Here is a 16499-nt window from a genome sequence, read left to right as displayed (position 1 = left end):
AACAAATAAAATTAAAAAAAAAAAAGAAAGGTTTGTTTAGTTCAGATATCAGTTGTAAATGTGGCAGTAACTCTTGGCAGGTTGATGAGGACAGTGGAGTAAAAAGAAACAACAACCTTCAACTTCCATTGTATCTTTCATAACTTCAAGATTTCTCAAAGTTCACAGCCAATTATGGATTTTTGGGTTATTTGTTATAAAATAGGAAATTTGAAAATCAGAGACCCTGTCGTATTACAGACTTTCACTATTCAGGTTCAGCATCAGGATGCACAAGCCATGAATGAAAAATGTGTTTATTTGTAAAATATAAATATACAAATTTAAATGGCAAAAGAACAGTAGGGAATAGACAGCCAAGAAACCGGCAATGGAGCTTAAAAATAACCAAATTAATATACATGAATCTAGTCCAACAATCATTTGAGTGTTACTCTTTAATAAAGATGGAAAGATTGTCAATCAGGAATCTGAAATGTAATACTCACAATTAGTCTGAATAACCTTGATACAGTAAAATTGAGACACAAGAAACTGCAGATGTTGGTTTATAAATAAAAAACACAAATGCTGGAGTACCTCAGTGGGTCAGGCAGCATCTATGGAAGACATGGACAGATGTTTTGGGTTAAAACGTTGCCTATCCATGTCCTCCTCAAATACTGCCTGTTCCGCTGAGAGTTCCAGCACTTTGTTTTTTTATGACCTTGATGCAGTTTAAGTTTGATGGATATTATATTACATTACCCAAACCCCTCACTGTGAACAGCTCACAAGCAAATAAAGCTACCTGATATGGATCAATAAATACACTGAAATATTTTAAATGGATAGCGAAGATATACTGTAGATACAGCTTGCCTGTTGGTCAGAAAACTTGGGAAAATTAGACAGTTGTGGAATTTCAGCGGAATTGACATTGTTTATCTTTCTGCTAATTTCTTTTAAAACGGCAGGTAGAACATCTTGTTCCGCTAATCCTCAAGAGCTGAGATGACCTGCGTACTTTATGAGCTTGTTTGCATTCAGGACATGACTTAATTTCCAGCTTCAGCAAACTTGCTCTGGAGAGCATCAAGGGCTGCCATTGGCATTCTGAGTGCTGTTGGGACAGTCAGCAATGGTCAGCTGAACAGTTTCCTGGGCAGTTACTGGACAGGTCCTCCTTACCTGGAATTCAAAATCAACAACACTTTTTTTAGAACAAATGAGGAAAAGGAAGAATTGCATTCGTAGCTTTTGGTTTATTATTAACGCATGCACTGTGGTACAATGAAAAACCTTATTTTGCATGGTATCTGGTCAGTATCCAGTGAAGTCAAACATGTACAATATATAGAGCAAAGGGGAAGATAGAGTACAGAACTAATTGACTAGTAGCACATTGCAGCGCATCAGTTTCAGAAAAAGTGTTAGAACAATTAGAAATGGTGTTTTGCTTACAGGTAGAAAAAATATTTAAAAGAGTGAAGCAATTGTATGTAGTGGTGGTAGATCCTTCTCTGGGAAGAGCATGCAAAGAGTCGCCTCACTCCGGCGGCATCTTTCCTAAATAAGTCTCAAGACATTTTGCAGTCAATGAAAGATGCAAAGTGCTCGAGTAACTCAGCAAGTCAGACAGCATATCTGGAGAACACCGCTAGGTGGCGTTTCAGGTTGCACATCCGTGTTCCTCAGAGTCGCTGCCTGACCTGAATGTATTAGTGACTAAACTACATGTACAAATAACAGTATTGAACATATCTTCTCTTCCAACAAAAAAACTGTTGGAGGACAAGAAATTGGCAGATACATTTTGTGTTGGGACCATATTCTAGTCTGAAGAATGGTCTTAACACGAAGTGTCATCTGATCATTTCCCTCCACAGATGCTGCCTGGCCTGCTAAATTCTTCCATTTTTTGCTCATGGTTCCATCTTTGCAGTCTCTTCTGTCTCCATGTCTTTTCCTACCCATTGCACCCATTCATTATCTTAAAATTCCTCCATTAGATCACTCTTGAGGTTTTACCACAGTCAGTTCAATAAGTGATGCTTCTTGCTTCTGGTATTAACGCTTTAATTGTTAATGGTATTGCAATGTCAGACAGCATGTCAGACAGGCCCTTTGACCCAACTTGCCCATGATGACCAAGATGCCCCAGTTACACAAGTCCCATCTGCGTGCGTTTGGCCCATTTCTCTAAACCGTTGTCCAAATGTCTTTTAAATGTTGTCACAGTTTCTACCTCAACTTCCTCCTCTGGCAGCTTGTTCCATCCATCCACCTGTGTGAAAACTTTGCTCCTCAGGATGCTGTTAAATCTTTCCTTTCTCACCTTAAACCTATGTCCTCTGGTTCTCGATTCCCCTTCCCTGGGTAAAAGTGCAACAAAGTAATCTATTCCAACTGCCTGTGCATATTTTATAGTAGCACAGCTCCTCAATGTTTGATCTATGTTTTGCAAAATATTTCAGGTCTTCAATTCACCCACGTTCAAAAGGAACTGCAGTGCTTCATTGCTTGAGTAAAGTTGTATGCTAAAGATGCAGCGATACCATTGTATAGACGATAGTAGAGGAGAGGAAGCAATGCATCGAAGATCATTGAATCAGCAAGTGGCAAGATGATTGGGATGGAAGGTGAGAATCAGGATAGCCGATGATGGCTGAAATGTGGAAGAAGGAGCGAGGACATCAGTAGTTGAAAACACCTCATATAGCAAGTGTGACGGATGGGAGAGGTGGGAAGTGAAACTAACTTAAATTACAGCTGAGATATGATGTGCTAAATTGCCCCCCACTGCCCCTCCTTTTGTTGTTAAACTCCAAGCTTCTATCAATAATTTCTGATCAAGGCCCTGTTTTGACAACCTCTGCCTCACAGGTCTTCAGAATTGCTGTGTTCACCAAAATCTGTACAGCTCCCACTTCTTCCTTCCCCGCCAGTGGTAGTCTTGCCTCTGGCTATCTCTACTATGTGTTCTATAATGAAATAATGAAACTACTTAAGGACATTCCACCATTGTGAAAGTCACTAGTATATTTTTAAGTGAATTTAAAACATTAATCACAAACAATCCTTTCAAAGCAGGTGAAAATGATTTGGGTTATTTGTTAAATTGTCTCAGATGCATGTCAAAATATGGTTGTATAATATTTAAAGTGATATCGTGCCTTTAATGGACTAAAGGGCCTTCCTATTACTTAAAAAAAATGCTCTTAAAGCATCAATAAAGATCACACAATCCGCTACTTCAGCAGGGGGATAACAAAGATGTGTATTCATCTATAAACTTTCTAATGACAGCCACGGTAAAATGTTTACCTTCGTAAGAAATTGCACACCAAATACAGTAGAAGTAGGTCTTTCTGAGATAGTCTGTCACTGCTTGTAGTTTCTCCTCGGTCTGAAGACAAGAAAGTATTGTATTAATTAAAAATGCTATGCTCTTTACAGCAATCAACAACCTGACAATTTGAATGTACCTGATGCGGATGGAGCCTTGCTCGGTCAAGTATCCTGCTACGGTATGGATTTTGTGGACACAAACATTAAGACAGGAGCCTAAAAACTGTAATTTCCAGGTTCAGCTTCTTCCCAACAACCACCAGGCTATTAAACACTACAACCTCCAAATCATGACCAAACTCCCTACAACTACCTAGACTTGGCATTATTTTTGTCTTTGCACTATTATTGTTTGTTTGCTTTAAAAAAAGTACTGAGCTTTTTTTTGTTATTATGGTGTTTATCGAGTACCATGTTTACATAATTTGTTGTGTTGCTTCAAGTAAGGATTACATTGTTCTGTTTCGGGACATTTGACAATAATCCATTCTTGATCCCTGACACCTTCTTGGCATCCTGTCATTTATCTGTATTCACTATTCACCATGTTGTCTAAAAGTCTGTATTCACTATTCACCATGTTGTCTAAAAGTCTGTATTCACTATTCACCATGTTGTCTAAAAGTCTACAGAATTAATTCGCTTACTACTTTTGTACTGACCCAGCTGATTTATTACTGTCTTCCCGCAGCCTCTTACTTAACTTTCTCTCTATTCCCCACAGTTTAAGAATAAGGGGCAAGCCATTTAGAACGGATATGAGAAAACACTTTTTCACACAGAGAGTTGCGAGTCTGCCTCAGAGGGCGATGGAGGCTGGTTCTCTGGATACTTTCAAGAGAGAGCTAGATAGGGCTCTTAAAGACAGGGGAGTCAAGGGGTATGAAGAGAAGGCAGAAACGGGGTACTGATTGTGGATGATCAGCCCTGATCACATTGAATGGCCTACTCCTGCACCTATTCTCTATTGTCAATTATCACCAAACTGGCAATTTTGGAATCATAAGCAAATTTCTTAAATGTAGCGCTTATGTAAATCTAAAACATTTATATACAGAAACCAAGCCATTTGGAACATACTACAATCCCCAATTACCTTTCTCAAACTACACAAATTCTTAATCCTACTCACCACTTTCCTTTGGATTCCATTAAAAAAAATTTCATCAATCTTCTACACAAATTTCATGGAAGAAATTATGAATACTACATCTAATGTTCTTCATTGGCACATCACAATAACTCAAAAAATTCAATAGTTAGTCATACAACCCTCTGATCTGTTGACAATTGAAATGAAACTGGCAAAGTTTGGAAAATTCTTCAAGGTGATTTCTTAGCATTGCACATTATATTTCACTTATTCTGCAAATAGCTCAGCAAGAAGAGTAAGACATATAAAGTAAAATTTGCCATACAGCTTCAATCTTCCCAATGTCCTGGTCATCCTGGTTTGTATCCTGGTCATCTTCTTCCTCATCCTGATCAGTGGGCACCCAGTACCAAGTTTGCTCTGGGATATCTATACCCTGTACAAAACAGAGAGGGTAGACATTTGGAAAGGCATGAAAGCTAAACAAATGTATGTTCTTGAACAAATGAACCTTTACAACAAGTAATTTAAGTCCCTGGGTTGCACATTGTTTTGCAGTATGTTATATACCATGGCTGTGCTTGTAATGGGATGTAAATAAAAGGGTTAAAAAGACCAGAGAATTTGTAATTTCTTGGTCTCCGAGGGGCCTTTTAGACCTGAAAGCCAGCACTTGGTTAGTGGGTATGCTCGCAAATAAAGAGGCAGAAGATGGAGGGAAATTTCTTTACAGTAAATTATGAGAGTTTTATCAGCAAGAGCAAATATGTAGGAATAGATTCTGTCTCTTCTAGCAACGAGTAAAAAGGTGCTGCAATTTATGGTGCTAAGGGTAGGTTTCCATACAAAAAGACATATTTATTTGGTATCTTTTTCAAAACATCAGTTCACAAAACTCTCTGATGTACACTGTAGCTGATGAATTGAATATATTATTCAGCCTTTGGGAGGTAGGTGCACTGGCAAAGCCCAAGCCTAAATGCCCTTGGGAAGGTAGTAAGGAGTGTTCTCTTGAAACACGGCCATTCTTCTGCTGGAGCTACTCCCACAGTGCTGCTGGGGAGATAGTTCCAGGACTTAGGTTAAGAAACAAGATACAATTTAATTGTCATTTGGACCACTTGAGGTCAAAACGAAATGCCGTTTCTGCAGCCATACATTACAAACAAATAGACCCAAGACACAACATAATTTACATAAACATCCATCACATCACTGTGATGGAAGGCCAAAAAAACTTATTTCTCCACTGCACTCTCCCCCCCCCCCCCCCGATGTCAGAGTCAAAGTCAAAGCCCCCGGCTGGCGATGGCAATTGTCCCGCGGCCATTAAAGCCACGCCGGGTGGTGCGAGGTCGCACACCGGGTCTTGGTGTTAGAGCCCCCGGCGTGCGCTCGCAGAGTCCCGCGGCCATTCCAAGCCGCGCGGGGCGGTGATGTCAGGCCCCGCTCCAGGAGCTCTTCGACCCCGCAACTCGGGCGGGAGAAGTCGCCGTAGCGAGAGCCCTGAAAAGCGGTCTCCCTCCAGGGACCCGCGGGCTCCCGGTGCCGCCGTCCGCCAGACCCACAGTTGCAGCCTCCGAATCTCCGGAGGTCGGGCCGCAGCAGCAGCAGCAGCAGCGCTCCTCCACCGCTCCACCCGCTCCGGACTCGGCTAGCCCCGCGACGGTGACGGTGAGTCGTTAGCACCAGAGTCCCCGGTCTCTTCCTGTTGGAGGCCGCTCCTCGTTGCAGCCCCTACGATAACGGAGACCCGACAAGAAAAGGTCGGGTCTCCCGTGCAGGGAGAGAGTTTAAAAGTTTCCCCCTCCCTCCCCTCCCACCCCACCCCCACCCCCCCACACACACCCCAACAAAAAATAACAAAAACTACATAAAAACATAGACAGAAAATAATAAAAACGCGGACGGGCTGCAGAGGCCGCTGCTGACAAGAGTCGCGCCGCCTACCGAGGGACTGGCAATGTATTTCCAAGTTAGGATGTCGAATTTCTTGAAGGTGGTAGACGTCACAGATTTGGAACGTGCTTTTTGAGTAACCTAGGCAAGTAACTGCAGGTCACTTTATAGATGTTGAACACAGCAGCCACAACTCCAGCAGGCAATGAAGGGAATGACTCTTTAAGGTAGTTGTTAGCTGCTTTCCCTTGGAAAGTGTTGATAATTGGCAAGTAACGTTGTGTGAGACATGTGGCATGAAATTACCACCTCCAACAAGAGAAGATTGACAATGAGAAATTATTTCCCCTTGCCGGATATATGATCAAACGAAATGGAAGCAGGAGTAAGCTGCTCCTGTACTTTCACCCATGTACTTACTTTACAGTTCAATAAGTTCATGACTGATCATTTACCTCAGAGCTACTTTCCTGACTAACCTCAGATCCCTTGATCCCCAATCCAAGATCCAAAAGACTACTAATCTTTATTAATATCGTGAATGAGAGGACATAAACTAAAAATCAAAGTTGGTAAGAGGAAAGAAGTCAGGAAGATGCGGTAATCTAGAATTATCTCCCAAAGATACTGGGAGTCAGTTGAAATATTCAACAATGAGATTATTAGACTTTCATCACGGGATATGGAGCAAAGGCAGGTATACAGATCAGCTGTGAATAGTGTGACTGTTTAAATGGACCTTGGGAGCTGGATAGTTTGCTCCATTTCATATATACAATCATGCAGAAAGTCAGATTACCTTCTTTTCATCCAGTTGTTGACAAGCAAACTGGCTCTTCCGTAAATCACCTTCCATCTGATTTTGGTCTTTTTTGAATCTGAAACGTACTCTAGAAGATGAAAAGGAGGAAAAAAACTCAATTGAAGTGACTTTTCTATGTATACAACTGGCGATATAAAACTGATTAATAACCTACACTTATATAGCACCTCCACCATAGTTAGCAACCGACAGTACTTCACAAGAAACTTTATCAAAAAATATGCAACTGATAAGGTGGGTGGTAGGACAGGTGACCAAGTAGTGTCTTCAAGCTGCAGAGAGAAGTCGAGAAGCCTAGAAATTTAAGGCGGGAATTCTGTAGCTGAAAGCACGTATCAATTGTGTACTGATTAAAATCTGAGATGCACAAGATTCCAGAATTGGAGGACTGTAGTTATCTCAAGTCAGACAGAGTTAGGTTCAGCTTCATAATGGGATCAGGTTAATGCAGTCAATGGCTTGGAATGGAATTTATGATGACCATTAAACATGATGAATTTTGTGTTTTTAATGTGTTATTCTTTAAAACTGTTAACGCTGAAACTGGCAGATTACCTTGTAACAATTTAGGGCTAGGATTTGGGAAGGGGGGGAATAATCTGGATAACATGTCTATCTAACTGAATTTCAATGTAAAAGTTTGCTAACAAAGAAGAGAAAATTAATTCTCCCAGTGTCCAGACCAGGTTAACATTCATTGCAAAAGAAACACTGAAACCAGATCCATTAGTTATCTATCCCTTGTTTGTATGGTCCTACTGCAAGGTTTCAAGGTCAGTTTATTGTCACGTGTACCAATTAAGGGACAGTGAAATTCAAATTACCATACAGCCATACTTAAAAAAAAGCAACAAGACACACAACTACATAAAAGTTGACATAAACGTCCATCACAGCAGACTTCTCACTGTGATGGAAGGCAATAAAGGCCAATCTTCTTCCTCTTTTATTCTCCCGCGGTCGGGGCCGTCAAACCACCCGCAGTCAGGGCGACCAAAGCTCCCGCAGCCGGCAGTCGAAGCCTCCGCGTCGGGATGATCGAAGCTCCCGTGGCTTGGAGTTCCCGAAGCCGGTCTCTGACCAGAGACTGTGAGCTCTGTGATGTTAAAGACCCGCAGACTCCCGCGGTGGAGCTCAGAGGTTGATCATTGGCAAAGGGATCGCGAGCTCCGTGATGTTATAGTCCGCAGGCACCCGCAGTGGAGCTCTCAAAATCGGTCTCCAGCAAAGGCCGCCAACTGCTCGATGTTAGGCCGCAGTTAGGCCAGAGATACGATATGGAAAAAAATCGCATCTCCGTCAAGGTAAGAGATTAGAAAAAGTTTCCTCCAACTCTTCCCCCCACCACATAAACAAGCTAAAGAACACTAAAAACGTACATTTAACACATACAAACAACAAAAGACAGACTGTTGGCGAGGCAGCCATTGTTGGCGCCACCCAGTGGTATTTGTAGTAGAGATGCAGAGTCCCTCTATAATCAGTACACTTCACTATTTTAACTTATAATTATGGCACACACCATATAATATATGACAGCACACCATAAGACTAATTGATCCACATTAGTGCCAACACTTCACTTGATCCAGTTTGCTGAAAGTTTTTAACAATTTCTGTTTTTATCTCAGAGTTTCAGCATCTGCAATTTTTCTGATTTTTCAGAATAATCTAATATGTCTCCAACTCAATACCACTCATCTCAATTGTTCCTTTTGGTGCTTATCACTTGAGTAAATTGTTTTCCCCTGGATCCCCTTAGCTGGAGTTTCTATGACCAAAGACATGGGGCAAGAGAATGGGGGAAGATTTTTTGTCCAAAGGATGGTTAAAATCCATAATACACTACCTGAGATGGCAGGCAGGTACCCATGATATTTAAGAAATATTTGGATAACGACTTAAAATCAACAGATTGAGGGCTGGGAAATGGGATTAGTAAAGAAAGGTACTCGATGGCCAATACCTGATTTTGTGCTGGTTGACTCAATGACAAACCAAGCTTTGAACATTGCTTGAGGATAGTTTCAGCAAGATGAGAGCCATGGGCCAAATGGCCTACTCCTGCACCTATTTTCTACGTTTCTATGGGGTGAGGAAATCAATGTCTCCAGCGTTGAGGATTATTGGGTGTCTACGATCACCGTTAGGCTCACTAAACATGTTTGGTAGGGTGATATAGCCCAATTTACAATTTCTTGTGAACCTGAATATTATCTCTTGACGAAACTGGAAGGAATGGCAGTAGTGAGGCATTGCAGAAGTTAAACTCACAAAGATGATTACTATACAAAGTTGCTGAATTAACCTTCAAGATCATAATGAATTGAATGGATTATAAGAACTGGAATGGGTACAAAAGATGTAATGAGTAATAATGGCTCATATATGTTCAATAGTCTCAATGCATTACATTGACTGAAATCTGTGCAGTAAGTGCAATGGATCATTACAACCAGAATCGCTACAATAGATTGAATGAGTCATAATTGCTGAAATCTATACAATGGATGCAATTAAATCCCACCTTTACAGAGCAATGGGAATTTGTCTTTTCATGTGTTAATAATACCAGATGCCATGAACTGAAAAAATTTGGATAATTAAGATAATCCATCAAATGTCAAAAAAAATTATTGTTAGTCGATAAGGCATGACCTTCCCTACAGTAGAATCTACCTTTGTAAACTTAGCATTTTATCCCAAGCTGGTGGTAGTGTGACAAGGCTGGAAAGACAAAATTCGAAGGTGACAAGTTTGCTCGCAGTTGCCTTTGACTACCTGCACACAGTTCCCACTGACATTCTGGCCAAGTATAAATATAAAACTCAGCCTTACCCCTAGGACATAAGTCTTTCCATTCCCAACCATCGCTGCAAATGTAATAATCTGAAACATGCTTCACTCCCCTATCAAATATTTAATAAATTACTAGAGATGGGAAAGATTCAACCTGGCGGATAAAGGGGGTGGAACTTTATTCATAAAGTACTGAGACCAAATACATGACTCAAAATGTACAACTGACTTGAAGCTGAAACAAGTAGTTGAGTTTTATGTGGTTCGGGATAGATGGCCAAATTACTCAATGAAAGTACAAGTTGATAATCTTATGTTCCTATCTTAAAATATTTAAAATATTGGTTCTATAAAATCATGTTTTGTATTAAATAAATAAGAACCAGGCAGAGGTGTACTATACCTATAATCATTATAGGCGAACTTCTCGGCTTGTCTTTTCACTTGTAACATTTGTTTTCGATGTTCCATCCTCTCCTCAGCTTTCCGTTTCTTGGCTCTCTCATGGCCAATTCCACCACGTCCTTTAATGGTAAAACAACACTTGTATTCCAGTCAGGCACCAGCACTGCAACGATGGTGTCCTTGTACACCAGCATGAAAGTATATTCTCCTCAAAGGCAAGAGGAAACATAAAGCAATTGTGTTCTGTTCAGAATGAACGATACAGGCTATTCCCAGGTAGTGAAAAGATTTAATTTTTACAGAGGTTCATAGGTTGATTTTATTTGTACGTTGGAAAATACACAAAAACCATACAATATGGTAACCATGTCCCCACAATTTGTAATGAATGGCAAGTGAATGAATCAAAAGTACATAAGACTGGTAAGAAAGAACAATTACTAAAAGTAGATAATGAGGAAACAACTAATTTTGCTGTTCATAGGAACGGACGTTTGGGCATATGTTGGACCTTTGGATTTAATAATGTTCTGGGAGCTTGTTCCTATGTAGGAGTGTCCTTAAATTGGACGTTTGCAACCTGGGAAGGCCTGTACTAATTATTCATCAGATCATAAGCAACATTAACGCCCGCCCCCCCCCCATAAACAAAAATGCAGGATTCTGCTATTCGTCAGAGTCTCCTTTCTAATAAAGTACCAAATGTTAATTTAACCAGTGAGCCACAAGGTTGCAGCAGTTCAAGGTGGCTCACTGCCACCCTCTCAAGGCCAATAGAGTGGTAATAAATCTTGCCATGCCAACATCACCCGCATCCCAAATAAATAAATAAATAAGACCCTGAATATTAAATCCTACACAAAATATAATGGCAATTCATCCAAAAATTCACAGCAAACTACATTTAACTAACCTTTTTTGATCTCTAGTGCAATGGGTTCAATAATCCCAGTTTCTGTAAAAGCAAAGGTGACATTTAGATTTTAAACTTATTTTACATTTACTCCTGACTTTCATGGTAAAATCTTTTTTGAACTCCCTTTGCACAGTAATTTTTCATAATTTGAAATCATGATAAAAGCATGCTTTGCGTGATCTAATATTCATGGCCAAATAACCAAATGACTTTATTCAGAATGGCCACAATGTGGTGCTTGATGCCAAGAGGAGTATCTGGAACACCAGAATGGACTGCTGTTTGGGTTCAGCAGAAATTCTGGCATGGATTAACTGAGCTGAAAGTCCTGCTTTTGTCTTGCAAAACTGCATACAGTGCAACATTACAAGATTTCAAAGAATGAGGCTTCGACAAGCTCAGAAGCAAAACATACTTAAGTATGTCAACAGATCAGAAAGGACCCATTGAGGAAACATGTGTTAATGTTGTGTTGTGTATTTAATTTTTTATTCATGGAATTCAGGTGGCAAAGTTTGCATTTATTTTGCATCCCTACTTGCCATCTGAACCAAGTACCTTGTTGGATAATTCAACAAATTCACACACCAGTCAGACATTGATGATGGAATTCACTACAGGTGCACAACTTTTTATCCGGATCTATCAAGACAAAACTCCGAAAACCGGAAGATAAAGGATGTCAGTCTGCACACCAAGACTTGTGGCGCCAAACTTGACCCAAAACTGGCCCACTGTCAACCTATGTCTTTGGAGACGGCTGCCTCCTCCCCGACAGCGGGGTAATCATTGCTTAAATGTTAGTCAAGTTTGGAGGGCTTTTATGGAAAAATGATCAACCAATGTTGTTTCCCCTACCTGCAAAGAGGCCTCCGGTCATGCCTTACATGAGAAAGAGTAAGCTCCGCAGCGCTGGGGCTGCGGGTGGTTGTAGCCAGCTTCTAGACCCCCCAGCATTGAAGCCCTAGTTATTAGCTGTCAGTTGACCTCATTGTTGTTATGGTCAGCACCAGTTATAGGCACCTCTGTGTCTGAGCTCTGTGTGTGACAGATTAACAGGCAGAAAAAGATTCAAATGTGCCGGCTTAGCGGGCGGGCGGCGGCGCTTGGATTTGGAGCGCCGCGCAGCCAAAACTTTCTCCGCGATCTTGGGGAGTCGCCGACCAGGGTAGGGGACTAAGAATCAAAGTTTCCCCCTTTACCCCCCCCCCCCCACACCACATAAAATCCCTCCAAACTAACTGCATTTATGCAATGATTTACAATGATTCCCCGACTCCGGGAAGGCAGCTGCTCCAGACTGTTCAAGCCGGAGAACCTACCTATTACAGGAATGGTATTCGGAAATCCAAATGGCCGAAATGACAAGTCAGGGCACACTAAAGCCCGTATAAAAGGTTGTGAGACTGCTTTTAATCTATCACTTCACAGATTATTTGAAGATTAAGATCTCCTGCCACAAGACTTGTGCCAACTCCTACCCCAGCTGCTGATTCTCACAATAGCCCATCAGACCACTTCAAAGCATAGACCGGCAGGGTGAGTGGGCAAAATGTAAGATCAGTATCGATTACATGTGAGGTTAAGGTAGACACAAAAGCAGCTGGATCTAATTCAGCAGAAAGGGGGAGATGCAGCGAGACATCGTCTGGACCAGTCAGAAGGAGGCATGGGTGCAGCGTTTAAAGAAAGTCGTATGTTACCTTTCTTCAAAAGGATTTGAGTATAGACCCATTCCTTCTCTCCAGAGATGCAGCGTGTCCCGCTGATTTATTCCAGCATTTTGATCAATCATCATCCTATTGACCGTCCCACATGGAACTGGAAAGTATTCAATAGGATAATGATTGAGCAGAGACGGTTCACCAGACTGATTCCTGGTATGTCAGGACTGTCTTATGAAGAAAGACTGGATAGACTTGGTTTATACTCTCTAGAATTTAGAAGATTGAGAGGGGATCTTATAGAAACTTACAAAATTCTTAAGGGGTTGGACAGGCTAGATGCAGGAAGATTGTTCCCGATGTTAGGGAAGTCCAGGAAAAGGGGTCACAGCTTAAGTGAAAACCTTGGCTTGTTTAAAACCGATTTATGAAAACACACACTCTAGCTGTTCTTTGCCAAAGGGTAATTAAGCAGTTCTTGGCTAATATTATTAGATGTTTGTGTTATTTTGACATTGCATTTAAATTTGGATGATCAGCCATGATCATACTGATTATCAGGCAGGGCCGACTATCACCTAATGAAGTAGCAATAAAGGCCTGGAAACTGCACCCGTTGACATTCCGCATATCCTCTTCATGAAAAGATACATGAACCGATTCAGAGATAACAGAAAATAACTGGATACACACCGTTCCTGCCGAGACCACGGCCTGCTTTATACCCCATCTTCTGAAGCAATGCAAAGCCCTTATTGTCACTCCCCAACGAGCACTGTAGCATGGAGTCACGTCTCTCCTCCAGTGCATGCACGGTTCACACGAGTCGGCGGCTTTTTCTGCTCAACTTTTTTCTCATGGTGTCTTTCTGATTTTTCCACAATTAACTTCAGAACCAGGCTTGACATCCTGCCTAGGAATATAACCATATAATGCAGTAATTCAGCAGACAGCACGGGAGAACAGGCCATCTTCGGTCCCCTAAGAAGACAAGTCTCCATGCAGCGAATTTAAATTTTTTCATCCCCTATTGACCGTCCCACATGGAACTGGAAAGTATTCAATAGGATAATGATTGAGGAGGGAGACTGCTCCTGTGAAACACCTTGGCTTGTTTAACCATTTATGAAAACACATACTCTAGCTGTTCTATAAAATAATTAAGCTGCTTCAAATATTATTATGTTTCGTTATTTTACATTGCATTTAAAATTTCAGTTACTACTGATTATCGTCAGTATGAAGTAGCAATAAATTCCTTTAAACCGCATCCAAGACATATAGCTCTTCAAAAATAAAATTCAGAGATAACAGAAAATAACTGGATACACACGTTCTGCGTAAAGAAGTTCCCCATCTTCTCATATTACCCCTAAACTTCTGTCCAACGAGCATTAGCTGAAGTCATCTCCTCTTCACGGTTTGAATCTTTTTCCTCATTTTTTCTCATGGGGTCTTTCTGATTTTTCCACCTTACAATCAACTCTGTGATATCCTGCCTAGGGATATATTAAAGGCAGCTTTTATATAATATCCAGAATTCTCCCCATCCCAACTGCACCAGGAAATGTAACCTCCTACGCTAGGTCGCACTCAACAAGTCTTCAGCAGGTCCATCAAGGGAGATACAAGCATGTAACATGTCTGTTTGTCTATGGTGTAGTCAAACCCTGACACGTGGTGGGAGCGGTTCAGTGGTGCAGTGAGTAGCACTACTGCTCTCACAGCGTCAGTGAGCCAGGTTTGATTCTGACCTCGGGTTCTGACTGTGTGAAGCTTGCACGTGGGTTTCCGCCAGGTGGTCAGGTTACCTCCCGAATCCCAGAGTTGCGCGCAACTGTAGATTAATTGGCCTCTGTATGTTAACTGGGATAACATACAACTAATGTGAACGGGTGATCGATGGTCAGTGTGGACTCGATGGGTTGAATGACCTGTTTCCATGCTGTGCCTTTCAAATAGACTGACACCCTAACAAGTGCATTCCTGTCTGGTGTGATAAGGAACAGGATACTCAGTTAATATTCCCTTCCTAATCCATGTAAAATTAAAACAACTAATGGCATTCTATCAGTTTAGCAGACTGAAGATGAAATTGGAAGTGAAAGTATGTCTTGAAATATCTGATCTCCACAATGTGTTCAGCAAGAACCTCAATTCTCTACCTCCAATTACCAACACCACCAATCTTTCTTCACTTTACCAATGGAAATGATATCACTTTACTTAATTTACTCAAAACTCTGTATACATTTGAACAGCTCTATTAAGTTTCACCACACCGAACGCTGCTCTAAAGAGAACAATCCTAACTTCTCAGAACTCAAGTCTTTCAGCTCTGGTACCATACTGGTAAATCCCTTCTGTATGTTCTTCAAAGCCATGTTTTCCTGCTTTAGGTTATTTTTTGGGTTATTTTTGGATACAAATCTATATGAAGATCGTAAAGTTACACAGAAACACAGGCAATCAATGCTCACTTGTCAGTGTCCACCATAACCATGGGACAAAATCAGTTTAACATATCGAGTATACACAAAAAGGGGGGGCGGGGGTCTCCTGTAAAAATTGTCAGCAATAAACTGTTAATCAGTATTGTTTAAACAACTTTTCTAGTTGCTCTTTGCGGAAATTGGTAATAAATCTGCCACAAGTAGTTAAACGTCAAGAGTCTCATCATTAGGAAAATAACTGAGTTATGTAGGCAAATTATTATTTCCTAAACACAACGTACATACAATTGCAGCCTCCAGTAGCTTCAATAGATTAGGGTGACACAACGTCAATGTTGTTGACACACCAATCCAGCATTGAGGATTCGATTCTGACATTGTGGTGTTTGCATGTTCTCCCTGTGCCTGCGTGAGTTTCCTTCCACATCCCGAAGGTTGGTAGGTTAACCGACCCCCTGTAAACCATCCCCAGTGGTGGGGGAATCAGGAGTTAATGGACATTGGGAGAAAAGGTTTATGAGACTAATGAGAATATGGGACTGCTCCAACAGCAACCAAAGACTGGGTGGGCTTCTAGTTATATAATGTGCAAGGCCAACAACCTTTGAGTCTAACTTCGGCTGTCAACACCATCAGTACTAGGAAACAAACAATGTTTATGAGCTATGGGACTACGGCTACGAGAAAACCTGCAAGAGATTTAGCCCCAGGAGAAACTACTTCCCACGGAGCCGTGATATTAGTGGAAGAGGCAGAATTAGTCAACGTTGAAGATGACACAGGGAGGTGGGCAACCTCTGAATATTGGCAGAGGACGGGCCTGCTCTTACTCGGTGGACATCCAACATATTTGATTGGTAAATATACCGACTCTGGTGAGGCCCACCGCAGATCCTGAGAGACGTCTTACTGAAAATTGATAAAGGCATCCGACATGTAATCCTCTTCCTCCCCTTCAGCGGCCATCTTCCGCCTCCCAAAGCGGCCCGCACTGCGCCTGCGCACGCGGGGGGGACGGGGGGGGACGACGTAACGCGCGGAGGGCGTGACGTAGACCCTCTGAGCGCGGGCCCCTGGGGGGTGGGGTGACGCGGCGCCGCGTGTGCGCGGGCACGAT

The 16499-nt window shown here is 41.6% G+C and overlaps 1 protein-coding gene across 1 annotated transcript; it reads right to left on the bottom strand.

Annotated features, from left to right (window-relative positions):
• Nucleotides 1–280: 280 nt before the first annotated feature.
• Nucleotides 281–16326, bottom strand: gpatch11 (G patch domain containing 11). The gene is given in 10 exon segments (XM_055635138.1): nucleotides 281–1170; nucleotides 3307–3388; nucleotides 4749–4859; nucleotides 7122–7212; nucleotides 10348–10468; nucleotides 11263–11304; nucleotides 13623–13737; nucleotides 13739–13822; nucleotides 13824–13842; nucleotides 16250–16326. Coding segments are annotated over 10 exon segments (783 nt in total). The 5' UTR covers nucleotides 16312–16326; the 3' UTR covers nucleotides 281–1114.
• Nucleotides 16327–16499: the final 173 nt, after the last annotated feature.

Source organism: Leucoraja erinacea, chromosome 5 (genome assembly GCF_028641065.1).
Source record: "Leucoraja erinacea ecotype New England chromosome 5, Leri_hhj_1, whole genome shotgun sequence".
NCBI classification, from domain to species: domain Eukaryota; kingdom Metazoa; phylum Chordata; class Chondrichthyes; order Rajiformes; family Rajidae; genus Leucoraja; species Leucoraja erinaceus.
The sequence above is the reverse complement of the archived record's forward strand: the minus strand, read 5'-3'. Positions and strand labels throughout refer to the sequence as shown.